The following is a 27,229-nucleotide window of genomic DNA, read 5'->3' on the forward strand; positions in this document are numbered from 1 at the left end:
TCAAAAGCTTCAAAAAAATTCAGGTGCGAACAATTGTAATTACCATCTATAATTCACAATTAATGTAAACTGCATAACAAATTATGAAACATCTAATATTTTCAAATTAAGAAGGAAAAAAAACGAGGATAGGAATGGACATAAATTGATTATGACCTTTACAAGCCATAGCTTTATTTTCTAAACACATACTTTAGGAGAAAGCTTTGGATACACCGTATCTCTTTATCAAATCGAGATTGACGCTTAAAAAGGTTTATCTAGATTGTTTAACCGTCCAAGCCTGAGTGGTAAAGGCATTTAATACAGTAAACTGCCACCTGAGACTAAGCTCCTTACATGTCGCTCTGCTTTCTCTCTCTCAGATGAGAAAGAGCTTCTTCTAAATTGCGTCTTTTAACGCAAGGAAAAGTACGAGTAAGAGCTTTGTAGAATTCGTCATATCGTAAACAATACACCCACGGGTTAATTCCTGACGAAGTAAAAGCAAGAGCTTCCACTGATAACCACACTGTGTAGTATAACAACTGTCTGGTCAGGCCACAGTGATGCGGGGTAAAATAATTCACCAAAGATGTGATTAGACTTGGTAACCAGCAGACAACAAAGAGTCCCACCACAATGCCAATTGTCAAAGCCGCCTTTGAGTTTCTCCTTCCTCTTCTCAGAGCCTCTTGACTCTGCACTGTGTAGTTATTTCTAATTTTTTTCGACTGTTCTGCGGCTGCTTTCAATATTCTGACAGAACAAAATATGATGATCATCATGGGAATTAGAACTGTGATGATTGTAAATGATAACCACAGTGACACTGAACCATCCTTGACAAAGAACCTGGAGCACGGGAGAATGAAAGAAATGAACCAAATAGTGACAATGAGTATGTAACATCTCCTTTTGGTGAGAATATCTTGGTAGCGGAGAGGATAGAGGATCGCCAGATACCTGTCCATAGTAACACAGCATAAGTTGAACGTGGTGGCCACTGTTGTGTGGATCCAGAGATAATCGATAACTTCACCATACGTCTGCACGTGACTATTTGCATCATATCCCACACATCTGGTGAAAATCCAGACTGGATCTATTACAAGTCCTACTACAAAGTCTGCGGCTGCCAAAGAAGCGAGGAACAAGTTGGAAATTGTTCTGAGAGACTCGTTTCGAACGACCAACCACAACACAATCGCGTTACCAATAATGGCCGCTAAACCTGCAAGGCCATACCATGATGACAAAATTATCTTGGCTGCCAAGTTCAGCTCTTTAAACTCACTTTTGCATGAGTTGTCCATTTTTTTCTCTTCCCTTTTTCACCGTGGCCGTTCTGCAAAATCCGCCGACAAGATCACGAGGCGGCATTGAGTTTTCGACAACGAATGAATTAACGATATCGAATCCTGTTTTTAAATGTTATCGCCCAATCAATAAATATTCATCAAAGCTGTCAAAATCCAAAGAAATTTTATAGATTAACTGGGCAATTTTTATCGCACGGATTTTCGCGAATGACTTTTTTTCTTTTTGTAGTAATAATAATGAATATGTCCATCCCCTTATAGAACTACTCTAGTTCATCTCGGTTTCACTATTTTGCTTGTCACAAGATGGTAATTTTTTGTTTTAATATTTGTAATTAAAATGCCACCCGTAATCAGTCGCCTTAACTCGTTATCTCATAACGCAGTTTGTAAAAGCTCGTAGGAACTGAGATGGATTCCATGTTTATTGAATGTGAGGTGTTGAAGGCTTTCATTATTGAAACTTTTTCACTTTTAAAATAAGATTGCAAATTTTTAGGCGGTGTGCAGGTGTTATAGCTTTATATTTACACAGCACTATATGGTGCCCACTACAAACAGTATTTTATTTTGGTCACGTTTCATTGCGCTCGAAACCTTAAAAAAAAATTTAGTAGACGTTTTAATAGCGCGTATTCGTGACTGTTTCCGTCAATATTTAAGTGCTACATGACCATGAAACTCCTCTATTGACACTTCAATTGCGTGCAAGTTAACACTACCTGATAATTTGCATATTCTGTTTTAACGAACATGTCAAGAAGCGTAAGTATTCCCTTTCGATCAGTAGTTTTCTGATTGGAGGAAAAAAATCGGTCCTCTAACTGATACAGTGTATAAAAAAACCCAGGAAATTCTGTAGTGCGATATCAAGGACACTTCTCACGGCAGCGTGCACCTTCACACGAACTGGCGTTAATGACTGTTAGGATTTAATCTCAGATCAGGAAGTTGGTGGAAATGTTCAATCAGAATTACACGCGGTCTTTCTCTCAGAAAAAATGGTTGTAATACTTAGAATGACTTTTCATTAAGTTTTGCAGTAAAATACAACACATTTTAAATCCCAATTTTGTTTTCATCAAGCAATTTGCAATGCAATGATAAAACAGTCAGACGAAGCTGTAATTTATCTTGAATGTCAAGGTTTGTTTGTTGGGGCCTTGTTGGGCAACATGAGGCTAACTTTTGGTACTAGTTCAATTCTCAGGTTGTGCTTGGACACGCTAGAAACTCAATCTTTAAGTATCGTGGCTTAATTTTAAAAGAAAAGCAAAGAGCGAAAGTACAAGCGCTGATACTTTATCGTTTGGCATAATAACGATTTCAATGGCTAGAGGGCTAGATGGCTAGATAGCTCACAATGAAAATTTCGATGGGGCAATGCGGTCCGCCTTTAAATCAATAAACATGCTTTTAACTGTATAGGCAAACGTGTTTTTCGAAAATTAGATTTAAGACCAGGAATTCGCCTTCAAACGCAGTTCTGGTAAAAAAAAATACGTACTGAACTGCCACCTATGTTCAATGTTTTTGAACGATCGGGGTTTATACTCGGAAGGGGGAAAGATTGATTGCAAAAACAAAAGAAAACAAAAAAGTTTTAAGAGTGAACAATTAGATCTTAATGTTTTTGGTGGTGTTATTGTATCATAATCATTCATAAAGTTTGGTTTCACTGCAGCTTTATTTTTTACAATTGTATATGAAAATTACTTTACTTTTATTACTAATTTTACTTACAAATAAATTATTTGTCACTTTATCTTAAAAATATATATGTATACATAAAACACTATAATATCAAAGATTAATTGCTTGTTATTAAGAGTGAAGGAAAACGCATTTTCTCTAAGAGTAGATATACCATAAAACGTAGAGTTTTTGATTAGTGTTTCAGCGGTTTAGTGTTGAAGATGTTTAAAGCGACGGCTTCCTGGTGCACTGCTCAATGTTTAGACGGCGAGCTAAATTAACAACCAGAAATTGTGTAACTAAAAATTGCTCGAATATCAGTGGTTATGAAAAACCCTTATTCGTGGCTGAAATAGCTGTTTTAAGCCCAAACTGTCCGATTTCACCTGTTCTAGTACAAAATCCTGTAATCAGCCAAGCCAAATCAGACGGCTAAGCAACAAATTAATTTTAAGCACTTAAAGCCACCAGCCGATGAAACTCAACTAGCTAGCAAGTGCTAGCCAATCAAAATAAAGAAAACTTCCTTATGAGTCACTATATTTTTTTTAACAGTATTTTTGCTTTAGAAAGTTGAGCTTTAGCCGATTAGTATATCTGTAAGCAGTATTTGTACTCTGACATTAAAATTTTCAGTGCGTAGTATCTTGAATAAGTTTTGCGTTTACACAATCAATAATGCTAATATGACCAAGTGGAGTCCAATTCGGTCTGTAATCAAAGGAGTGGTTAACAAAATCGGAGTGCGAGTTGTCAGTCACGAGTATGATTACAGACGGAATTAGACGACACGAAGTCCTGTTACCAATTAATCATAACCGTTACAATTTCCGAAAAAAACAAATACATTTAGAACAAACATATGCGGTAGAGACATTGTCTCAAATAAAAGATTTCTTCATTTTGGAAATTCCCCACTTCTTTTTTTTTTTTTTTTTTTGCAGGATAAGTAGTTATCACTATGGTTATTGCGATCAATACTGTGATTGGTGGATTTAGCTGAGTGGACTGAGTAAAATTGACTGCTTCAGCCCTCTGATTGTAGGCGTCCGACCACAAGCAACCGTCCAATTACACAGTCTGATTACAACTGTGCAGAATGATTAGTTGACGATAAAGCAGCCAATGCACCAATCACAGTTGAGGAAATTGTAACGGTTATTATACGTGTCATACAATACGGGGGTAATCAGCCTCTTGCTATCACCCAGCCGATTAAATATGTCGTGGTTTAATATTTTTCCTAATGGTTAAAATGAATTCGAGGACCTTTTCTTTCTTTCTCTTTCTTTCTTTAACAGAAGGCATTATGCTCTTTGCTGTTGTAACTGAGTACACGAAGCTTGTGGGCGCAGCGTAGCTTCATAAGGATGCGGCACACATCGCAAAGGCTATTTAAATTCGTGCTCAGTCAACGGGGCTGCTTCACAAAGATCTGGGAGAGGTTTCGTAAAACCATCCTTTCCATTCAGAAAATGGGTTGTTATCGTTCCCTTGCCCTGTAAGGAAGAAAGTTTTGAAGAAACGTGATTTTCTACCATAACAAAACTCATATCGGCAACATGAACAACAAATCAAAGGTCATGGCTGTATTGTAAGGGGACATGTAGTGTGTAAGCCTAGATGTGCTAACACGGAAATATATATTTTCCATTTACATTGGTTTTGCATGTTTTCTAGTCTTTCATTCTACAAAATTTTCCAACGCTTTATACGCGCCTACGGCAAAATCAGTTTGATGTGCTCCTTTGGAAAGTTAACTGACTTTTATCAAAATTTCCTATTCTTTTGATTTAGTCAATTATTTTTGTAATCTCATACCTAAAAGAACATATTATTTTATACAATTTGGATTTTACTCTTCAGTCTAACTTTTTTTAAAATTTTACACATCATTATGTTTGTTGTCATTTTTAATACTATTTTGGCATGACTAGTTCGAGAACGACAAGTTATTGCTTAGCTTCATGACATGACCGCTTATAAATCAAGTCACTTACGTTTGACTCGGTTACTTACCTTAATGGAGACAGGTCCTCTTTCTTCAAGGTGAAAGCCTCCAAGTTGATCTAAGGCTACTTTACATTCTGGGCTCAAGTGGATTCTTAAGGCTGAAGTGTCAATTATGTTTGAACTATATCAGGATTTTTTCCGCCAGATTTTATTTTTTTTCGTCGCTGGCCTTTGGCGAACTGATTTGCTCAAGATCGTTTTGTTTTTGAGTTCAAATAGCCCGTCTGTACTAGTTGAAGCTGACTAAGAAGTTCTTTTTTGATAACATTTTTTTAAGCTAGCTATTATTGGTTTTATCATCTTTATCACCCCTATTATCATCATCATTATCATTGTTGATATTATTTTTTATCGTCATTATTACAACTACTATTGTTATGATTATTATTATTATTATTATCATCTTTGTTATCATTCCAGCTGTTATTCGCTGTTATTCCATTAAAGCATACAGTACGTTCCGTAGACAAAAGACGTTTGGACAATATGGGTAATGAACATATTTTAATACTGCTATAGATAAGTTTTTATACATACAGTTATTGTAATCAGAATTTTGATAGTTGCGATTATAGAAATAATATTATCCTTACAATTGATCAATTCCTATCTATTTAATAAAAGATATATTTTAGAAAGAGAATTTTAAAAAATCTGAACCATAGCATCATGATCAACAAAAAAAACAACTCACCAAGTCCACTAGACTCCATTCTTGACGCGTAGTTCACAGTGTCTCCAAACAAACAGTAGCGTGGCATTTTGAGCCCTACGACTCCAGCTACACACGGACCTTTAAGCAGACAGAAAATATATTGTGATACATTTTTTTTGTTACATCTGTATCCTCTTTCCCTTTGGCGTTGCTTGGTACATAAATTGTAATTGTGAACAGTAGAGAGGCTTCAATCTTCGAGTTTTCTACTTGTACGTACTTTTTTATTCTGTGGAATACACTTTTTTGAACCACAACTTCTGAAGAAATTAGCATTTTCCAATACAGGCTATAAGAACATTATCCGGCAAAACAAGCATAGTAAAAAAAAAGTAAACGAATTTAATCCTATTAATTAACGAACCTCAGATCTAGAGACTCTTTTGGCTGATACACGCACAACCGACGCGCCACCAGAAAGCTAAGCTGATAGAGACCGGCATTTCATAACCACACTCGCGGGGTGACGCTGTTTTCTCAGCAAAATTCCAGAACAAGTGCATATCACACGAACTTTATCATCTCCTCATACATACACTCGTAACTTTGGCGAGATTCCATAGTAACCCCATGCTTCATTCTCTTACGGTTAATGTATAAAATAAAGATCCCGCTTTTTTGAAGCGTACTGTACGCTGTGTTTTCCGAGCCGAGCTCTAAGCTTTCTCTAGCATTTTAACGAATACCTCAGCCTCATATTCTACGTAGATACTGACCTGTATGAATCCCAATTCGTAACTGAAGCCTTTTATTTGGCATGTGTTGTATGGTAAAGTCTCTGGTTGAGCTGAGCAGGTTTAGCGCCATCGTGGCGATCTCACCGGCATGTTTGTTGTCGTTTCTGACCGGCAAACCTGATACCACCATATACGCATCACCAATTGTCTCAACCTATTGTTTTACAACAAAGATTTGTCTCACACCTTAACAGTTAAAGAAACAGAAGGAAAGGTAGGTACATCTCTCCTTAACATGCTGTCCAAAAGCAGCAGGATTAATTGCAGAGGGTGTAACTTGTACTCTAGATGACTTATTGAACAGATTGATTTGTCAAGGGGCAGGCTTGAAGCAATTACACGTACTGCCTGTTGCAGGTCAAATATAAAAGAGAGCTCACCTTATAAACATCATGAGAGTCAATAACATTATCGAAACAGGTGTACAGGTCATTCAGAAAATGTACTACCTGCGAAAAACAACCATATAGCAATGAAAGAACAATTTTCACCATTATTTAGGTGTAACATCAAGAATTCGATACGATCTTTATCAAATTTACCACTCCTCTACTTCGGCGTAGTACTGAAAAAAACTGGCACTCTCAGACAACAGGTTGAAAAAAGCGTCCATTACCTGTAATGGTGTACATTGAGCAGCTATTGATGTAAAGCCCACAATATCGCTGAAATAAATGGTCACTGAGGAGAAGCTTTCTGCTGTCACTGATCTTCCCAGCTTAAGATCTTCTGCGATCGGTCTAGAAAATGAGAAGCAATTGTAAAAAAAAAATCATTCAAATGAACAGGAACGAGCTCTAGGGCCATAGGCTTGGTGGACTGCGTTGACCCGTTCACAGGGTGCTCTTACATTTATTCTCGTGGATCGTGAGACATCTCAGTCCTACTTTTTCATTTTGGAGCAAGTTGTCAAACAATGAGCACAGGCTGTATCCAATGCTAAATACTCAACTCGGGGGGGGGGGGTTTCTAATGCCACATTCACCGCAGCATTTCATGTTTAGTTAAGCCAGATTTAATTGAACGAGAATTTACGATACAAAACTGAAAAATTTAATTTTACGTAGTGTTTAAGTAAAAGCTGACTTGTATTTTCATTGTTCTAGTTATTCCGGCTGTTATTCGCTGTAACACTTAAAATATATAATATCGGGTAATATTGCCTATCTATTCCATTAAAGCATACATTACCTTCCGTGAACCGTGAAAAGACGTTTGGACAATATGGGTAACATATTTTAATACTGCTATAGATAAGTTTTACACATACAGTTGTTGTAATCAAAATTTTGATAGTTACGATTATAGAAATGATATGATCCTTACAATTTATTTCAAAGCTTTAAAAGCTGTTTTGTTAAACACGGTTTATGTTTGTTTTCTATATAGAAGTTGTTTAAACTGATGTTTGACGACTCAATAACTAGTACAATGAAAATACAGAGAATTAAAAAACTGAATTTTTCACAGGTTTCAGGTAGCCACTGACTCAATGTGCTACATTTTAAGTCGACAAACATCAGCTGAAGCAGTTTCTATTCAGAAAAAAATTTCCAAACGTGCTAATATTGAAACAGCTTTAAAACATGTTTAAGCTCTGGTGAGAATGGAGTATGAGCAAAGCGTTCTTACACTTACTTAGGAAGCATTTTGTAAAGAAGCTCGTCCGTTTTAGCTTTTTCTTCTGCTAGTTGCATCGTTCTCTCGTCTACGAGATTTTCCAGCTGGTTTGTGTAGTCCTCCATCATACGTATCATATTGTCTACAATGTTAGCATTCCTGAAAAATGGGAAAAAATCGTTTTCACTGAGGCTATGATCTCTCATATTATCTCGTTTGATTGACGTAATATTTCTTTTGTTATCTCCTGTTTCATTGACAAGCGCTGTTAGCAAAAAGGATTCAGTACCCAAAGATTTGTTTGGAAATAATTTCATGGCGACGAAATAAACTTCCACGATGAGCTTAAACCCTTTTATGTGTTTGAATGATCAAAGTAACTAATCCAGTGTTGCATTTCACATGCGTGCATATTCGTTATGCTCAAGAAAGTTGTTCTGCGCGGATATATGTGCACTGTGATTTCGTGTCCTTCCTTGGCTGAAAATGGTCATGTCAACAACGAAAACTGGTGTGAATCTAAAGCCCTTTCAAGTTTTATCCTACCATCAGCTGATTTCTCAGTCTGACAACTTAAAACGTCAGAATTAACATGATAAAATCTTACTTTCCGCAATTGAGAGACTTTAACTTTGACTTTATTTCCGAAAATGCTGGCCTCATTGAAGGATCGTTATCCCAACATGTTTCCATCAAATGGATGATGCCTTCGTTGTCTCTGATTTCACTCGGTAGGTCAGGCCGGAGAGGAGGAACAAGACATTTCCTCACTTGGTCGATGATATCTTAAGAAAAAACAAAGAGTAAATAATATTTAAAAGATAATTACAATTAACAAACAACTGCAAACTTTTACGGTTTCTTTATTGAAATACTTTTAATTTAAAATCCGTTAGCCAGTGAAATGCGATAATCCCTAGAACATCTATTTTCTTAGTGCCCTTCTTGCTACTAGATCTGTTTTTGATCTCTTTTGAACATGGCAACCAATTTTGACAACAGTTACTTTAATTTACTGACTCCTTTGTTTTCTCTCAGTTTCTACGACCTCCTCTGATGTATTCTTTCAATAGAAAATTTTAAAAAGACTAAGAAAGTCAATTAGACTCCGTTGTGTTTCCATAGAACTGCATTGATATACATCCTCCTCCCAAATTCGGTTTTTGGCTACAGGGTCGACTTCACGAAGGAAATTATTTTTAAGATGTTTAGATTGCGCAGCCAGGGTGAAGTCCTGCTGCAGGTTCTTTCAGTCACCTTTGGGATCCACGCAGTGTGAAGAATATGGTTCCTCTCTACTGAGAAGTTCACTGAGGATAATTCCATAACTGTATGTGTCACCCGCTTGTGAACAACGTGGAATGGCATCTTCGCAAAGGTGCTCCGGCGCGGTCCAGAACAATTCTGAAGCAAATATGAAAAAGTGATTGTCACTCTTCATACTTAGAATAATATCTCAATTTAAAAAGCTCTTAGACTAATGTAAGAAAAAGTGGCAAAAGTTGATTAAGCTTACTCCTGTACTTAGCATGTTCGCTGATTTCATGTGCTCTTTGGCCAATCTTTAACAAGCCAAGCCCATAGTCAGATACTTTACAAACCCAACGACTGTCAATCAAGCATTTGGATGACCTAAGATGACCATGTACGTGTACAGGGGAGGCGTGTAGAACCCACAACCCCTGTGAAAAAATGTTTAAATTATATAAATGAGACGAGCTGAGTTTTCGAGCGTCTTCGATTTATTAATTTCAACAACTAATATTTGCAGCCAGATAAAATTCAATTACCGAAAATAGCCAGCGCTAACTTATAGAAAATTTAGTCAATGGGCCAAAGTCAAAGATGAGTTCGGTCTGGACTTAGAGGGTGGCATTTGCGACGCATTGTTATCTAATGTTTGACGAAAGATGATGCCGATTAATATAGATCAAAATTAAGTACTTGTATAAATCCTTATGAAAAGGGGGTGAGTTTCTAAAGAAACTGTGGTGCTGCGTCGGTGGAAGAGTATAGCAGGTAATTTAGTGTTAACAACTAAGTTGAAAATGTAAATTGGCCACCGAAAAGAGTAAAAAACCTGAGGTTTCGAGCGTTAGCCCTTCGTCAGGGCGATTGTGGCTTGATTGAAAAGGTAAAGAGCACTGACAATATATATTTGGCTAAAGAAACTGTTTTTAAATGTTTTAAACTGAGACATTTTAAACGAATGTTTACTTTTAAATTCAGACATCACAAGTTAAATGAATGCAGTTACCATGGCAATGTCCTGAGCAAAAGACGCTCGGAAGAACCAGTCGAGTTTTATGTTTTGGTTGGCCAAAATTTCCTGGAAAATAAAAAAAAAAACAGAAATCAGTCAAAACTGAGAAGAAACATCAATTGCATGGACGGTTGACAGCGAGAAAAGGCAGAAAAAATGAACTGCTTCTGTTTCAAACAAATTATTAAATTGATGGAAAGTGAAAATAATTGACCGACTAATTGTTCAACGAATTTTGCGACGTAAAGTTTGGTTGCCCGTTAAGTGCAAAATTTATTAATTTACCTTGTTCGTGGCTATGGGGATTTTAAGTACCAGAATTGAAATGTGGTTCTCCCCTTCACCGTTATGAGATCGTTTATGTTAAATTTTCCTCGTAATTATATTGTCTAACTGATGCCTCACCTCTAAGCTGCCACGGTAGCAGTAATGGGAAATGATGCTGACATTTGGGGATGCGATGCACACTCCGATATAAGGATTGAGATTTGTGTGGACAATATCTCGTACCTGACAATTAGGAAACACCACGGAACGGATAATTTTACCCTTTTTTTCTGCACAGACGATATACTAACACACCTAAAAATGTGTTTAAATGATATTTATGATTCATTTCATTAAAAATGATAAATATTTATACCAGTTTGGACCTCTGTTGGATATTGGCTAGCTTCATAAATAATTTTTCTTTTGGTGGAACATCAATTTAACCCACAGTCTCCCCAAATGAATTAAGGGGGTTAGGCTTTAAAGAGACTGTGGTGCTGCCTCGTTGTGGGGTGATATAAGAATATTTGGTTGTATCAACTGATATGATGATATAAATTGGCCACCAAAGAGACATTCTAAAGCTGAAGCTTCGAGCGTTTGCCTTTTGTCAGAGCGGAAAAGGTCTAATGCTCAAAAAAATGGCTATAGAATCTCTTTTCGGTGGCCAATACCCATTATCAACTCAGTTGACTTAACTGCTCGTTGTGTTTAGCGTAGAAACGGAGAAAACCAGTTCAACCAGCAATACCTGTATTTGTCAAGCGAGCTAAACTTCCACTCAACCGTAAACTTATCAAAAGAAGCCAAACTCACCCGAGTCATAGGTCCACGACGGGAGGTTTGGTTTCAATGTTTAACGGATAATTAAAACTCTCTTTAGTTGAAAGGGTCGTCAGAGTGGAAGTGCCAATCGAAAGGATATCTGACATTTATGGCACGGTTATTGCAATTAGCGCATCAAGCCTGAATGTCACCTACTCACTTTTTTCATCTCTATCAAAATGTCACGTGTCAGGTGTACGGAGTCCCTATGAAGCCTTTTAATGGCCACCAATTCTCCCTGAGGACGCAAACCAAAGGAAAATCGTAAAAAAATATTTAAAGATATTATCTTCGATCAATGACACTCTGAACGGTAACCTTCTAGTTCCCTCGAGCAAAGTACCGTTGAGTACCGTAGGTATGTAGTGGCAACTGAATGCCATCCACATATCCGACAATGAGAAAATTACGCTTGTTGATCCATAGAAACGTATACATCAATTAACCTGGCCGTAACTTCGGAAAAACGATTGAAAGACTTAATATCTTTTGTCCACTACAGACGCCTTTTTGACAAACTTAAACAGAAAATATCGACGATTACCGCCCAACGCTAGCATTGACATCACTGCATCCCAACTACATGTATTTTTGCAACGAAATACAGAGTTTACTGTCAAATTCCGGCAAGTATGCAAGGGAAAACTGTTTAGCGCAAAATATATTTAGTTCCTCTGTTTAAGAATGGTCGGTGATTAACCTCTTTACTTAGGTTTTAGGCTGGGCGGAAAACCACATCACTTCTCAAGGTTTTCAAAACTTCCACCAGTTTTGTATAGTGTTGTTATGGTTTCACAGGTAAGCCGGTCTGACAGGCGCAGACGTTTTTCAGCTCTGTTGCGTGTGCTCGGTATAATTTCCAATTACCTTACTAGAAAGCGAATCTAAAACAACGTTACTTTATAACACCTGAAACAGTAAACAGTAGCATAGAAACGACAAAAATGCATTTGAGACCTTAAAATTTGGTAGTTCACCATTTACCTTGTATCGACCCACATTTGAAAGAAACGGTTTTCCATCACCCACCCATTCAGTTTGCACAGATTGACGAGAGTTCAGACTTTTGATAACCTGCACCAGAGAGAGAGCGAAATAGGTTTTGTCACCATTTAAAGTTACTAGGTCAAAGATTAAATTACCGCACATGCATTTGGGAACACTATTCACTCAGTATACTCAAGTGACGGTACAGCTAAGGTAACTCACACTTTATAGCACATAAATTTCGGTTCAGTCAAAAGTTATAGCATTCTGACATGATGGCAGCGACCAAGGTTATTTCCGATAAAAGTGTCTGGTGTAAATAAAGAAAAATTACGTTAAAACTACTTTGCCTTTACTTTGTGAAAATTGTGAAGTTCTTTTGGTTTCAGTAAGAGCGCTATTCGATTGAATGTTGTGGCACCAAACCCCAAATTTTCATAACGACCAGTCGAAAGAGAGAAAAGTACCCTTAGGAACCAATGAGCACGAGGGCTCAAACTAAAACAAGCAAACTGTCCAAAGAGCGGGAAAACGGAGGTGACTTGGTTTTAGCCTGACTGGTGGAGAGAGTGGCTCGAGTTTTTTGGGCCAATCAAAGAGCGATGTAGAATAAAACCAATGCAACCTCGGATCACTTTTGGCATTCAATTGAAAATGGCTCTAGTGCAAGTGCTGCCTGAGAACCAGAATTTTTTGGAAACAAAGCAATTTTTCTGCCGACCAAGAGCAACAAAGCGTGGAGAAAGCTTATCGTTTTTGAACTCAATCAAATACATTGTAAGGCTTAGACTGTCTACTGCCACTTTAGCCAAAATAATTCAGTAATTATGACGCCTTGTGATTGACTGCTCCATTATCTGCTCAGATCTCCCAGGGAAGTATAATTAAATTTGCAATGTTTAAAAGTATCTTTTGAAAAGTAACTCCTCACGTTCACCCGTCAGCAGAAATTAAAAATGTATTGCATCTGTCAAGAGCTTGAGTCATAAAACTTGGTTGAAGTTTCTAGACGATCATTTGATTTTTTTGCGATTCTTCATAGTCTAATTTCTTGTTTAAGTTGAAAGATTGAGCCAGAGGATAATAAAAGTTATGAGTTATTTTAAGCTAAAAATTTATTTGCTTGGAAATTAGATTTTAAAAGTATTTTAGCATCAGTAGTTTGTTTGTTTGTTTGCGTTTATTTAAAAACATCAGCTTTTGCTGTTCAGTTACTCATTTCTATAAGTCAAAGATTCATCTGTTCATGGTGTCTCTTACAAATAACCAAAATCATGATTGCCGTTTCTGATGATGATATTAGTGCACTTATGTCGGGTAAAAACGAAATGAAGGGAACTTTGGTGAAACTGACGTTACTAGCTGTTTGGAAATAACTTTTACTCTTGTAGTCATAGCTTTGCATTTTAGCCCGAATTAGCTAGAGAAAATTGATAGGGAAGATTGAGCTAAATGTTTACTGGAGTGGTGGAACTTGTCTTAGAAAAAAGCAAAATGTTAAGTGCAATCCTTCGCCAGAAGTCTTGCGGCGATAATTTAGCAAAATGCCCGCGCGAATAACACGCCGTCTTCGCCGTCATTTCCCTTTATTCTCCTATGTTGCAGATTTAAACTGACCGGGCTTGAATCAAATGGCTTGTATCTTAGAAATGGTTTGAAAGTTGTGTAATAAGAATTCATGTAGATCTTAAGAAAACATATACCTTGAACGCAGAGTTTTTGTACAGATTTCCGTATTAGCGTGCCATCAGGAACACTGATCATCCTACCGATTTTTATAGGCAAAGTAAGCCCGGTACTGATATTTCTCACGCAATTTAGTAGTGGTCAATGATGGATTTTTGCAAGATTCACTCAACTCGGAATCGTCTAACTTCGGGTCATTTTTTTACTCACTGTAAACTTAGAGCCAATGCTATTGTTGAGAGTCCTTGACAATCTCAGGTCTTTGTCTTGAATGTTGTCATCCACATCGAAGATCCACTGTAAACGTGTGCAAATTAAACGAGACATGCATGCGTTTTTAAACTACAAACTCGGTGGTTGAGAACACTTAGTTCTAGACGAATAGCTACTACTATATCATACATTCTGTTTTGATTTCTTAGATGAGCGTGTTAATCTCAATTACAATGTCAATCAAACTAAAGAAATCGTTTTTCTGAAACTGATTTTCAGTTCAGTTTCCTGTAGTTTTCGAATATCATATCATTAGCTAATATTCCACGCAGGTTTAGATGGAGAAGGGATAAGTGCAGTTGACTCGGTGGTGCAATTCACATAATCCAATTAGTTTCTTTTTTGATCTTTTTAATAACGAAAGCCAGAAAAGAAATTTGAATTAGCTGGAAAAGCCACAAACTCATCTCCTAATATGACTTTTTAAATGCATTAGGAATTCTTTTGGGCTCTAACAGCAAAGAACTGGTAATAATTTCATCATGTTTGTAAACTACCGTTGTGCGAATAGCAGTAACCTCTTCAGTATCTGATGACTGATTATCAAAGACCTTTTCTTAATGTCTGCTCAGCGATCAGTAACTTTCTCGTTGTTTCAAGATTATGCCATTATTGGGTCAAGTGCAGGAGTGCTGATCATAAACCTCAACACGAAAATCATTTATCTGAGTTCCTTCAGTGATGGAAAACTCACTGAAGTAGCAGACATACAATTCATAGGCTCAAAACAATGGCAAATCCGATAGAGACCAAAAATATCAAATGTAACATTTTGGACGTCACCCTCAAGTTAATCTCTATTCAACAGATCTTTTTTAAGAAAATGGTCCACATTCAAAATGATGTTGAACACTGAAGACAACTTTAGTTGTGCGATTATTACAACATACTTCCTTACCTTACTTGCGAACCTGTTATCCACCGTACCTAGTGTGATTTGGCTAAAATCTATGATCCAAGCGTCATTTAAAAGGTCGTTCTCGTACATTTTACGCCTGGAATTCATAGAGAGAACATTGAGAAAGACTAAATCCGTCGCGTAAGTCTAAAAAGGTAATTCTTAGCAACCCGTACGCATAACTCTGGAATAAAATCACGCCATCTCGGTGTTTTTTGAGTGTGTTTGTGAAGAAAATTTCAAGGGATGTTCACGTAAGCGACTGTACAGCGCAGAATTGGCTATCAGTAGATCCTCCTAGGATCTCCGCCAATAGAAGTGATTTGAAAAGTAAAAAAATTATTGGAGGGGAATATCGATTGATGGCGATCAGACATGTTGCAAATTTATTTATATGATAAGCTCAAATATGCACGCATTCTGATTGGTTTTCACTTATGATCTATTGGAGGACAGACGTATAGATGACGTCATCATTAAAACTTTTTTTAATTCTTTATTATATAAAACAAATAGATTCCAAGTTGCCGTGCGTCTGTTCAGTCATAGATCACAGAGGACGTCAAAATGTGGTAAGAACATCAGTGACACACGCGGCTGCGCCTCGTGTGCCACTTTTTTGTTCTTACCACATTTTGACGGTAATATATATTTTGAAAAATATATATATATTAGCAGCTTGCAATCGTTGAAAAATCTCATCGACTGCCTCAATTATAAGACGGTGATGATGGAAGGCTTTGCTGAGATCCACGAAGACTTGGTAGAGCTGAAAGTTTAGGTTAAAAACGAATGTCCGTAGGGTGCAGTAAAGGAAAATTAAATAATTATCATACCTGTGAAAAAGGTAAGAAATAGGAACCAGAACAACGACAAAGGAGGAAACAACGATAACCACAATTAACCAGTCTTCCATATGCTCATCAGAATCTGCAATATACAATATAACCGTGACATCAAGTCTTGAGTAAGCATGGTACTCGTCCAGCCATGATGAAAAATGTCAACAATTTTTGGAATCTTATGCTGAACTATGAATTTATGGCTTCAAGCCTACTTCAAGTACACGTATAGCAAAAACCTTTGTAATTCTCCAAATCTATGGACACAATTGAAGAAAATTTGTTTCTTTAAATAGATTACCTTATTCTGTTTACGTTACTGTAACACTTGTGCCTGTTGTTTTCCGTTGTTATTTGTTTGTTTGTTTGCTCGGTTGTTTGGGTCCTTTTCCATACTGTCTTTTGGCACAGACGTGAAAGAGTTATCCAGAAATGCCCTTTATCGACCCTCACTACTTATTTACCAAAATTTACCTTTACACGAATCATCAAACACACACTCGGGTTCGTCATCAGGAATCTTAGTTGATCCCCCAGGCCACACGGGTCGTACGTTGAAACGCCTTATGACAGTTCCGTTTGAATCCAGCTCTAGCAATGCTGATCCACTGCTTTTGTGAATATTTTCAAATACAAAATGTGGCACACGATTTCCTTTCTCATCAATCTTCACAGGTCCAGACATGCCTGCCAATTCATAGAGACAACAAATAACTCCTGCGAATTTCTTGAATACGCACGATTAAACCCAGAAAAGTTTCTTTTCTTCACCCTTTCCCAAGTGAAGTGAAGAAAGGAAACTAAGTATTTAAGCTTTATACTGACCTAGATGACAAACATTATATATATGATTGTATCCATTGAGTACCCAGGAGGGAGAAGATATGAATAGGCAGTGCCATAGGATACCTCCATCAATAGATACCTCTCTCAAAAAAGGAGACAGACCTTCTACAGGTAACATGCTTACACACTCTCAAGCTCCCTTACAATGCATAAATGAAGTCTTTTTTTTCGGGGGGAAGGGGGGGGGGGATATGTTCTCAGAGGTCCCTTATGGACCCAGAAAGGAGACCCCTTTGTAAGGTATTTACTTTTGTGAATAACATCCGAGGTAGAGTTTGACTGAACATCCATATGAATCCAGTGCAAAAATGTAAAATCTCATACGGCCTTGGAATTTTTATTATAGTTACTTTATATGTGTTGTATTAAACAACTGTGACTCTCAGCCTCAACCTCCCATCATAACTGTTTGAAACATCGCCTATAAAATCAGCAAAAAAAAATGCTTGCAAATCCCGTTGAAGCTTTGTTGTTTACCTGTAAACAGCCGAGTTTTAGTGACCATGTTCTTGAATACCTTTGTGCCATTGGATATATTACCTCTTTGGCTAAGAGTGCGATTAAGAGCATGCGCATAGAGTAAAACGGCATCGTAGAGGTAAGGAGCAGTCTTCGCTGCCTAAAAAAAGAAACAATGTTGGTTAAATGACTTCTTAGCTAATGAGAGAGCCACAAGACAAGTAAATGATAGGAACAAGCTTTATCCTCACACAACATCTAGAAAATATATTTTATTTTTCGGGAAAATAAACGGGGTTGACTGATATTCTGATTTATATTTTGAGTGAAAATGAAACAGCATTTCTATCTGGGAAGTATAAGCATTCATAATAGTCAGGGTCATTCTGTCTTTTTTCAGTACTGCGATGAAATATTAATTTAATATGAGTTACTGTGTGACAAATTATTCTGCACTTTATGCCGAGCTTATCTATAATCGAGCGCCTCGCTAAAAGTGCATGAATCCTCTCCATTACAGTGCAAAGGTGTCAACATCAAGCAAAATCGCAAACTTATATCATAGATATATAACTATTAATACGATTACCACTGCAGTGAGATTTTGAAAGACAGGCATGTCCTGAAGGCTTCTATTTAACCATTTTGTGATATTTTGTAGCTCCAAGCCACTGGGTTTTTTAACAGACAAAGTTATGAGCCCTTCAAATATCTCCAGCATCTTCTCCCAACTCAGCGACCACGTTTTCTTAGCCAAAGATGTTCTTAGAGATTCTGATATGTAGAAATCCAAAGTGACAAACGCGAAATCTCCCTCCAGCATTCCCAGCTCCTTAGCGATTAATAGCAGACGCGCAACCTCATTCCTATGGGCTAAAATGAATATAACTAAAAGGAAAAAAGTAAAAGGAATGTTAAAGTGATGTGGATTGTACTCGCTTTTCAGCTTGATTTGTTGAGGAAATTTTTTCTAATGCTTTTACGTCCAGACTTAAGTCTGAACGTTACATTTTTCTAAAAACTTCTCAGCATTATAGACGTTTGTATATGAGCCGCTAGTTCAATTTCTCTTGCACTAAGGTTTGTATGAAAATGAAATCCTTTCTGGTAAAGATAAACAATTGTAAATGATCGACTCAGAGAAAGCAATTTTCAATGAGAAAATGTCCTTTCGTGGTACGTTATTTCCCGTCAATCTTTATTTTGAATACTATGAAGCAGTAACATTGATGGTACATCCTCACCAACAATATTTTGCTTTCTTTGACAATTTTTTCTGTTCTACAATAGCTTACCACGAGCGTGTTTCTGTGTTTCCTCAAGAAGCTTCTTTGCATCTCTATATTGCGTCTCTAAATCATCCATAACCTTATAAACATTATAATATGAAATTGTTAAGTTGCTACTTTTGAAATAACTCAAAACGTTGTTCGCAATTGGTGCCCAGATACTCGTGAGGCCGTCATCTTTAGCAAGGATTGCCGCCCTTCGCCATTTAAACCTGCGCATGATCTGGTATAGAATTAAAGGTGTACTTTCTGAATACGTGCGGCTAAATGGCTGTGTTCTTGCAAAAGTGGAATATTTGTCCCTGTCCTGAAGGTCCAGTGATGAACACGAAAACGATATGATAGGTTTATTCCAATATTGTGCGAGGAGACCGGCGGAGAGGCAAGCTATCGAACACCCCGGGCCTATGTACGCATCCACAGATGCTGATGATTGCATAAGGTCAGCGGTTATCCCAACCGCTCTTACTGGGTCACACGCGCTGTTTTGGACTGTATACGTCAAATTGACACCAACAAGTAAATTCTCATCGTTGTTTACATCATCAAAAGCCGCTTTAATCACAGGCCTGATACCATCTCCCACTTGAAATGTTCCTGTTATTGGTACCAATACTGCCACACGAATTTCTTTACTAGCCGCACAAGATAACCATAATTGAACACAGGTCACGTACAAGGGGAACATCGTGACTTATCGAAGCGTGCAGCACTCGGAGATCAAGCAAAAGTCTGAAATACAACAGGTGCACTTATTACAATCTTGATGTACGCATAATTAAAATTTGAAGCATATCAGGTTCTTCGAGAAACTTGTTTGCCTAACTCGGACACAGTTATTCATCAAAAAATTTCCATGAAACTCAAATACAAGTGACAACAACATTGTGACAAAGAAAGTAAACTAACCGAGAAAAAGACTCATTTCCGATTTCCTCGATTTAGAAACAGCTTAAATGTTATGAACAGTTGAAGTAAACACAGCGCTAATGGGATGTCAATCCAGTAAGAAGATTAAGACTGTTATGCCAATTGCACCATTTAATAACGGAGAGAGGATCTAAGGGAGACTAGGTGCAAAACTTTTTTCGATAACGCCAAATTTTGGCGTCATCAAATGAATAAAGAGGGTACGTCTCCGAAGAAACTGTAGTGCTACTTCGGAGCGAAGAGCGAAAGTCTAAAGACGACGACGCTCTAATGAAGGGCTACCTCGAATCGTCGACTTCGGAAACTCTCTGCGGTGGTCAATTAACATCATCACCTCAGCATAGTAATACTTTAACAGGGCGACCTGCTCTATTTTAAAACGTGCTAAAAATAAAACGAATCTTTAACAACACATTCAATTTGTTATTTTCTTATTCTGAATGCATTACCTGGTGCATTATTCTGTCTAAATAAAAATTTAATCTAGAAATGAATAACTTATTTGAAGTCGAACGGTAATTAATTACGTATGGTATATATATGTAGGTTTCACACTGTCCAACCGTTTTTTTAATTTATTTTTGGCAGGAATTTTCAGTTCACGATGAGGACTTTGGAAATGAGCCAGTTTTTAACCCGAAATTATTTGCAGCCCGACAAATGTCAAAACACACTTGAGAAATGTTTACCTCATTGCCAATGTCTTCCATATCACTCTCATTTACAATATAAAACCGTGATAAACTCGTTATGTTTCGTTTGATTCCTAGGACCAAGAAAGGCATTTTAAATTTTAGTTTTTGTTCTTTAATTCCTTCCCAGCTATCGTTTTATTTTGAGTCGTTCGAATTATTGGGCTCGCAATTCTTTTAAGAAAGACCAATACAATAGTAGTATTTACTAATCGCTGCTATTCATCGAACAAAAATATTACTCAATTTATTACCCTACCTTGACCGCTGAGAAAGCTTCAGCGCTTCACGGTTTTTAATTCATCGATGCCACCGTGTAGCTTAACTCGATTAATAAGATAATCAACAGCGGAAACTCAAAGTTCAACCTTTAAAAAACTAACCCACGCTTTGACAGATAATCGGTTGGGTGCATAAGAGTTAGATTATAAGGGGCGGAGCCTGAAGCCATTTCCAAGAGCTAAAATAGTTTACATTTCAATATTTGTTTCGTCAGATAATTTTATCTTCTACTTTAGGTGAAGAAAGCTCCCGAAAAAGGTTTATAATTAAAATTCACAATCTATAAATGCTACGAGTTCTTTTTTTAAAGTATTTCTTTGCGAAAAGCGCCATAAGAAAGCTTCTTGGTTTACTCGATTATATTCTTTCTTTATTTAAAAAGCGTGTTTCGCCCACAAAAGGCTTATTGAATATTGATTTGTGATACATAAATCCTCCTGATATATCCATAACAAGGCCGGAGTAAGTCAACTCGGTTACGAAGTTTCACAAATATTAAAATTTTCTGGCTTTCCTCTCCAGATACAAATGCAAAGAGATTTAGTTTGGGAAAAATATTCTTCTCGTTTGACATTAAACGGATGATCATGAGACAGCAGATTATTCAGCTGTTATTCAATTTTATTAAGCCCTTCCGTTTGCTTAATTGTAAAGTTTCCTATGTTTGTTGCTAAACTGAATGATTCGTACCTTAAATTGAAAATATAGATTAAATTGTTGCTCAAACCGTTGTTACGCGGATAAAAAGATAAAAGGTAGCGACTCGCTCGCGTTGGTTTTACCTGATATGCAATACTCTTCTGGGGGGTGGATTATATCAATAAATCTTAGCCTAAGTTATTCGATCAGGAGTGACTGACGCCAAATGACAGAAAATAAGTATTCTAATTATTGGTTCAAATAGTCTTTCGATGATTCCGTTCGCGTTGCCATAGTTTCCGTTGCCAGGAGATCGACTTGGTTATTAATGCAAATACGCCACGTTTCTAAGAAGAATCGTTGCGTTGTATTTGTAAAATTTCTGTTTGTTGGAACAAAGAAAAAGAACTGTTTTGGTAGTTCATTTTCTTTCTAAAATAAAAGTTACGTAAGGTTACCAGCCCCGAAGGTAGGAAGGTAGTTGATACGAAGATGATAAAGTGGTTCTGTGAAATCTCATGATAAGGGCTTTAAACTGACAAAGTAAGAATTGATTGGTCCTTACCATAAGAAATAAATGTAGCTGATTTTTTAATTTGTTTTGGTTGTTACTTTTCTTTCATTTCAAAACAAAACAAAACAAAACAAAGCAAAACAAAAACCAAGCAAAAAGGCAAACAAATCTTTAATATAAAAAAAAATAACGTTTTCAATTTTCAGCCGCCATTAAGGACAACAGTCCCCTCTCCAAAAATTTACAACATCTACATTTCAAAGTCCAGTCATTTTTTCTAAAAGCATCGGCCAACTGATAAGATATTTTCATCCAAAGTTATGTTGGGGGAACATATTTCGCCTTTTGATCTCCTCACTCAACCCGCTACATTTAAATAGCGTCTCATTTTTGATCTAGGTAAAACATTTTCATCTCAAATTTCGCCACACCAGCAAATGTTTACTCGTTTAGGGGAATGCATGGCGTTCGAAGTAACAGTTGAGCCTTTCTTACAATAAGGTATAGTTTCTGTGTCAGTGATCGCTTTGAAAAGCAGTTGGAAACCTGCAGCGCTAGTCCCATCTTATTGTATTCATCCAACGAAGGTGCACCATGGCACTGAAAACTAAAAAGTGGAACTCACCATGACAATGGTCAAATGTCACAGAAAATTGTTAATTTTGCAATTTTAATCACTGTTTGTAGTATCTTTTTCAATGAGAGAAGAGCATCCTCCAATTTTTGTCTGTGTTTGCAAACCATTCTATATGTAAATGAGTAGAGTGAACGAAATATATTTAGCAAGTTTTGGCTGTGGTTTGTTTCATATTCTAAATTGATATTTATGAAGTGTTTTGAACAGAAATATTTGATGATAATTTCGCCTCTGTAAAATCATGCTGTCCCTTAACTTGGTCTCTCCAACTTTAAACTTCAATAAATATTTCTTTCATGGAACTTATAACGGAACATCATAGTTACCGCAAATTTTCCTGCTATTGCATATATTTATTGAAAATATGGGTTAACTGAGGAAAAGGTTGCTCACGAAAAGACAATTCTCGACAAAAAAATCACTAAAAGATGTTGACTATGGATTGGAACTCGAGTGCGCCGTCTTATCTAATATATTTGAAAACCTAGGGTGTCTTTCAAAACCACAAACAAGGAAGCAAACAATGTAGATATAGAACTAGAGGAGAATTTCGTGTCAAATAATTTGGCAGCTCATCGATTTCTCCGTAGTAACTGAACAGAGCTGCCATGCTGCATGAATTAGTAACAGAGATATACCTTAATTACCGTATCATCTCAATCATACGCTATAATCAGTGATGAATCGATAGAGGAACAACTTTCTTGTGACATTGGATTGCATTAGTACTCACAATTATGGTAAAACTCCACAGTTGAATTACAAGAAGCCAGACAGCTTGTGATAAGAAATTCAAGAACGTGGAATAACTATATAACGCCATGGATAATCACTTATATTGTTTATCCTAGTTAGCACTGAGTCAGGCACAATTTAAATGGATTGCCTTATTTTGGCTCATGGACTGTCTGCATTTATACAAAATGTTATGTAAACTTTTCGAAAGATGAGCAGAAAATTTACATACTATTAACGACCACGCAGCTGCGTGAACGCATCGAAAACATTAACGCTTTTACAGCTTACTCAGTTTAACGCCCGGTCGCCTTGAACTGAATTGACTAGCCATCAATTGTCCATTGCTTTAATTTAAGGGCAAAAAACTTTATCCGACTCATCAAGTATCCATGCATGCATAAGTGGAGGATGTCTTGAAAGCTCTTTCAGTTAAGATTAATCTAAATAGCTAAAAGCGCATAACATTTTGGAAGAATAGAGTTACTGGTGGCATCGACTACATTGGCTTTTGAAAGAAAAAAAAACCAAATTAGTTCAAAGTTCAGGGGAAGTTCATCCATGGCAGCTCTGAAAAATTTCCTTCCCGAGGTAATTTTTCCTTTTAATCATAGCTCAAATTCTACTCACTCTATTAATTCACTTGTCAGCACAACGTCACTATCGTGAAACTGAATTATTATTATTGATTTTAAACGTTGCAGATTATATTTTTGAGCTAAAAATAACGAAACGTTTCTAAGGCTAACTGGGGTAAAGATATTAAATCACTGTCCTAAAACTAGAAAGGATTATAAGCAATGAAGCAGTAAAATAACCAGAAGAGTGCTTAAGAAACGTAATTGTATTGGAGCTAAATATTCATAAATTCGAGAAATGCAATGAACGTTACAGCTAGACAGGGGGTGAGTTAAAACCAAATTCAAGGAAATATCAAGTCAAGGAAATGCTTGATTCGTGAATACAATTTACAATAAACTTGCATAGACTTTTTATGTGCTCAAAGTCAACCTTCTTGTGTGTTTTGTGTTTAAAAAACTGGGGAAGTCTAACTCGGGTGAATTTCAAAAGTTTCGAGGTAAAAATTGATAAATTGTTGGGGTTCATATTTGGACGACCTGCGGTTCATATTTCGACGACTTGTGTATTTCAAAACATTCTTCATGATTCGGCTCAATTCAAATAAATACTGAAAAAAGTATCATGTATTGCATAACTCTTTGTTCATACTCGCAGCGGCCGCGCATGGGAAAACGTTATACCAAACAATGCGCTATTACTTCTCCTAAGAATTTCGTCAGCAAATACCGTTTCTACCCGTGCAAGATCTCCCCTTCAGTATAACTCGCGAATGCATTTCTTATTTGCTTTAGGACGTCTAAGAAATAAACAAAAGTTTAAAACAAAAGTGCTGAGCTACTGCTCTGCTTATTTTGCTGAGTAAACGTTGCCGTTGCCGTTGTTGCTTTTTCAAGCCCTTAACGACACTCACGTGTCACTGCAAAACATCCAACATCACAGTGACTGAAAAGGTTTCCTGGATTCCATCAAGTATACAGTTTATAAAAATGAAGTTCTTAACCTCCGTGTTCTATCAATATTTATCAAAAAATAAGATATGCAAATGCATGTAAATTGGTGATAAAGCACCAAAGCACAATTCTACGGCTGATATTTTGTTGCTACTTCGAGCTCGAAGCTACAAAAACAATACTCAAACTGCAGTTACGATGCATATAAATAATTCTCACTAGACCGCACTTTATGACAAACGGACCAAACGAGTCTTCCATAACACAAATTAATCTAAAAGTTCAGCGGTGATATGTCACGACTCCGTCGTCCTGAAACATCAACTTATTTCATGATGGGGAAATATTTGTAAACAGTTAACTTGACACCTCTTTAATGATTACGAAAAACCAAGAGCCCACCGATATTTTTCAAAATTAAGAAAAAACATATTACAGACCTGTTCCTCTTGGAACCAAATCGCATCAAAGTTGGTCTTCACTTCAATTTATCTCTTTGTTCATGGTAGAAACATTTCTCTTGCGTTGACACTGCCGAACCATTTGGAGGAGCTCATATGCAAATTCATCAACAGATTCGTTTTTTCCCCCGCTTGTCGAACTAAATAATCTTTTATGGTAGGGAAGCACTCCGTCAGTTCCCAGTGTCATCTGCAATGTTTAATATCAAGTAATGCATCGTGGTTTCCCTAACACGAATTTTAGTACAACCATTCAAAATGATCTAAGATTAAAACGACGCGAAATTGTCCTTGTTTTCAAAATAGTACAACATGCATGCGATTTGATATTAAGCTTTCAAAAGACCTTCGAGGAAATAATGTAAATATTACTTCCCAAAACAAAAGAGATAAATTGGTTTTGATATATTTCTACATCGCAATATGTTCCCCACGGCATATTTCATGCGACAGCAAAAAATGCTTAATTTTGCGAGAATTAGAAATTCGAAAAGCTTTAGGCCAGGTAACGGGTTATTGCAGATAAGGTTTTAGCAAAATAAACAAGTGACGTGGATATAAGAGGGTACGAAATTTTTTAATTACAGTCTTTATTATCTGAGACTAAGCGTAGCATTATTACATTGCACCAGCTTTATGGAGAATTGACATGACATGTTACCCCGGCAGGGTTCAAGAGAATTACGATTTCGTACCGACTGTCGCGTATTATGCATTAATTTTTTTCGACTACCTATAAAACCAGGTATTCGACTTTTCTTTAGACGTGTGTCTTTTAATCTAGAGCAATTAACACTGCGCGACCACCTACTAGCCAATATTTCAAAACTAACCTTACTTGCAGTCAAGTGATCCATAATTCCGGTTTCGAATAAAATAGATTATCTGCCAAAATCATTATTGGTGCTTGTACCAAGCCGATATATGAATTTTTTTAAATGCGTTCTGATTAGCTGATGAAAAGATGTGGTCAGGGAACTATCTATGATCATCCGTGGTAAAAGGATGGTGAATGCAATGGTAGCGTATCATAGCACGTCTTGTGAGCGTTCCATAAATTAAGAATCTACCGTTGTTTTCGGCCACATCATGATGGTAAAAGCGCAGATCGTTTGAACAACCCGACGACGGGGACGGAAAAAACAAGTGATGACAAAGAGAGATAAGGGTTAGCGCATGTGCCTTGCCATGGCCCCTGGATAACATGGCGGAACAACAGGAAACAGATGATGATGGAGGGCAGGTGTTTGACTTCAATGTTAAAAGATGTACTGGCATGGCAGGTACATGTAAAACTTTGCCCATTGTTTTGGTTCGGATTTTTTAAGACAATGAAGTTATTGTTATCTGTCCTTAGGGATTTTTTATCCGGTGACGCAAACTTAGACACGGGTTTAGTCGGCTCTAGTTCGCAAATTTTTAATGATGACATTTTGGTTCCCCACGGGAGTCTACTAAGGAAAATATAGACAGACTAGCAGGGTAGGTCAAAAGTTTAACATGACGCGTCTGTCGGATGGATGTTGATTTACACGTTGTTTCACGTAGGTTGATTCACACCACGCGATTCGAGTTGTAGTCATGGCGTAAGCTTTCATTCACGTCTTTATCCCTAGTTCAAATATATGACTTTCATATATTCTCAACCATTTATTCATCACTTCACGGGTTTATTTAGAACCAACTTCATGACCAGCTCCCAGTTGGCTTGTTAGCTCAGTTGGTAGAGCGCTGCACCGGTATCGCAGAGGTCATAGGTTCAAATCCCGTACAGGCCTGAATTTTTTTCAGGCCTTATTTTCACTACTGCCTAAGTAGTGCACATTACTGCGAGGATCACTTTCATTCACGTCTTTATCCGCAGTTCAAATATATGACTTTCATATATTCTCAACCATTTATGGCGTAAGCTTGTCGCATGCGATAGTGTCCAACCGTGTAATGGTCCACTTCAGTACACAGTAAATAAATAAAATATGTATGAAATCAGTAAAAGTAATTTATTTTAGTCATGTTATTGCGAGCAAGCGTTCTTGGAATTCGCGTTAAATTTGTTTTGTTCTAAAGTTGTTTTTGTTTTGCCAACGC

At 37.0% G+C, this 27,229-nt stretch overlaps 2 protein-coding genes across 8 annotated transcripts; both read right to left on the reverse strand.

Moving 5' to 3' along the window:
• Positions 1 to 121: 121 nt before the first annotated feature.
• LOC131778130 (beta-1 adrenergic receptor) lies at positions 122 to 1,518 on the reverse strand. Its single transcript, XM_059094512.2, has one exon. It carries the CDS (start codon positions 1,293 to 1,295, stop codon positions 336 to 338), a length of 960 nt encoding a protein of 319 aa, XP_058950495.2. The 5' UTR covers positions 1,296 to 1,518; the 3' UTR covers positions 122 to 335.
• A 1,477-nt stretch (positions 1,519 to 2,995) lies between these two features.
• LOC131778094 (atrial natriuretic peptide receptor 1) lies at positions 2,996 to 26,274 on the reverse strand. 7 transcript variants are annotated; one of them, XM_066165692.1, is made up of 24 exons: positions 25,975 to 26,274; positions 25,121 to 25,331; positions 20,339 to 20,415; positions 18,726 to 19,451; positions 18,020 to 18,318; positions 17,449 to 17,590; positions 16,600 to 16,812; positions 16,120 to 16,213; positions 15,284 to 15,380; positions 14,323 to 14,409; positions 12,424 to 12,513; positions 11,600 to 11,677; positions 10,750 to 10,854; positions 10,339 to 10,410; positions 9,598 to 9,763; positions 9,339 to 9,485; positions 8,689 to 8,866; positions 8,100 to 8,240; positions 7,078 to 7,201; positions 6,842 to 6,910; positions 6,441 to 6,615; positions 5,704 to 5,802; positions 5,016 to 5,107; positions 2,996 to 4,495 (listed from the first exon to the last, which is right to left on the reverse strand). In XM_066165692.1, exons 4-24 carry the CDS (start codon positions 19,405 to 19,407, stop codon positions 4,388 to 4,390), a joined length of 3,258 nt encoding a protein of 1,085 aa, XP_066021789.1. In that variant the 5' UTR covers positions 19,408 to 19,451; positions 20,339 to 20,415; positions 25,121 to 25,331; positions 25,975 to 26,274; the 3' UTR covers positions 2,996 to 4,387. The 7 variants fall into 7 exon arrangements, with proteins under 7 accessions (XP_066021789.1, XP_066021790.1, XP_066021788.1 ...); XM_066165693.1 differs by lacking the exon at positions 20,339 to 20,415; XM_066165691.1 differs by lacking the exons at positions 25,121 to 25,331; positions 25,975 to 26,274 and adding an exon at positions 20,601 to 20,720.
• Positions 26,275 to 27,229: the final 955 nt, after the last annotated feature.

The sequence above is a fragment of the Pocillopora verrucosa genome, chromosome 4, assembly GCF_036669915.1.
Source record: "Pocillopora verrucosa isolate sample1 chromosome 4, ASM3666991v2, whole genome shotgun sequence".
NCBI classification, from domain to species: domain Eukaryota; kingdom Metazoa; phylum Cnidaria; class Anthozoa; order Scleractinia; family Pocilloporidae; genus Pocillopora; species Pocillopora verrucosa.

What these genes read in the sequence shown, in the direction of transcription:
- LOC131778094 (XM_066165693.1), bottom strand. Translation starts at nt 19,407, where the DNA reads ATGTTCCCCTTGTACGTGACCTGTGTTCAATTATGGTTATCTTGTGCG. An exon ending in TTTTGATAGAGATGAAAAAA is followed by an intron (nt 10,855 to 11,599) that starts GTGAGTAGGTGA and finishes CCTAATTGTCAG; the next exon opens with GTACGAGATATTGTCCACAC. An exon ending in TTGCTCAGGACATTGCCATG is followed by an intron (nt 9,764 to 10,338) that starts GTAACTGCATTC and finishes ATTTTTTCACAG; the next exon opens with GGGTTGTGGGTTCTACACGC.
- LOC131778130 (XM_059094512.2), bottom strand. Translation starts at nt 1,295, where the DNA reads ATGGACAACTCATGCAAAAGTGAGTTTAAAGAGCTGAACTTGGCAGCC.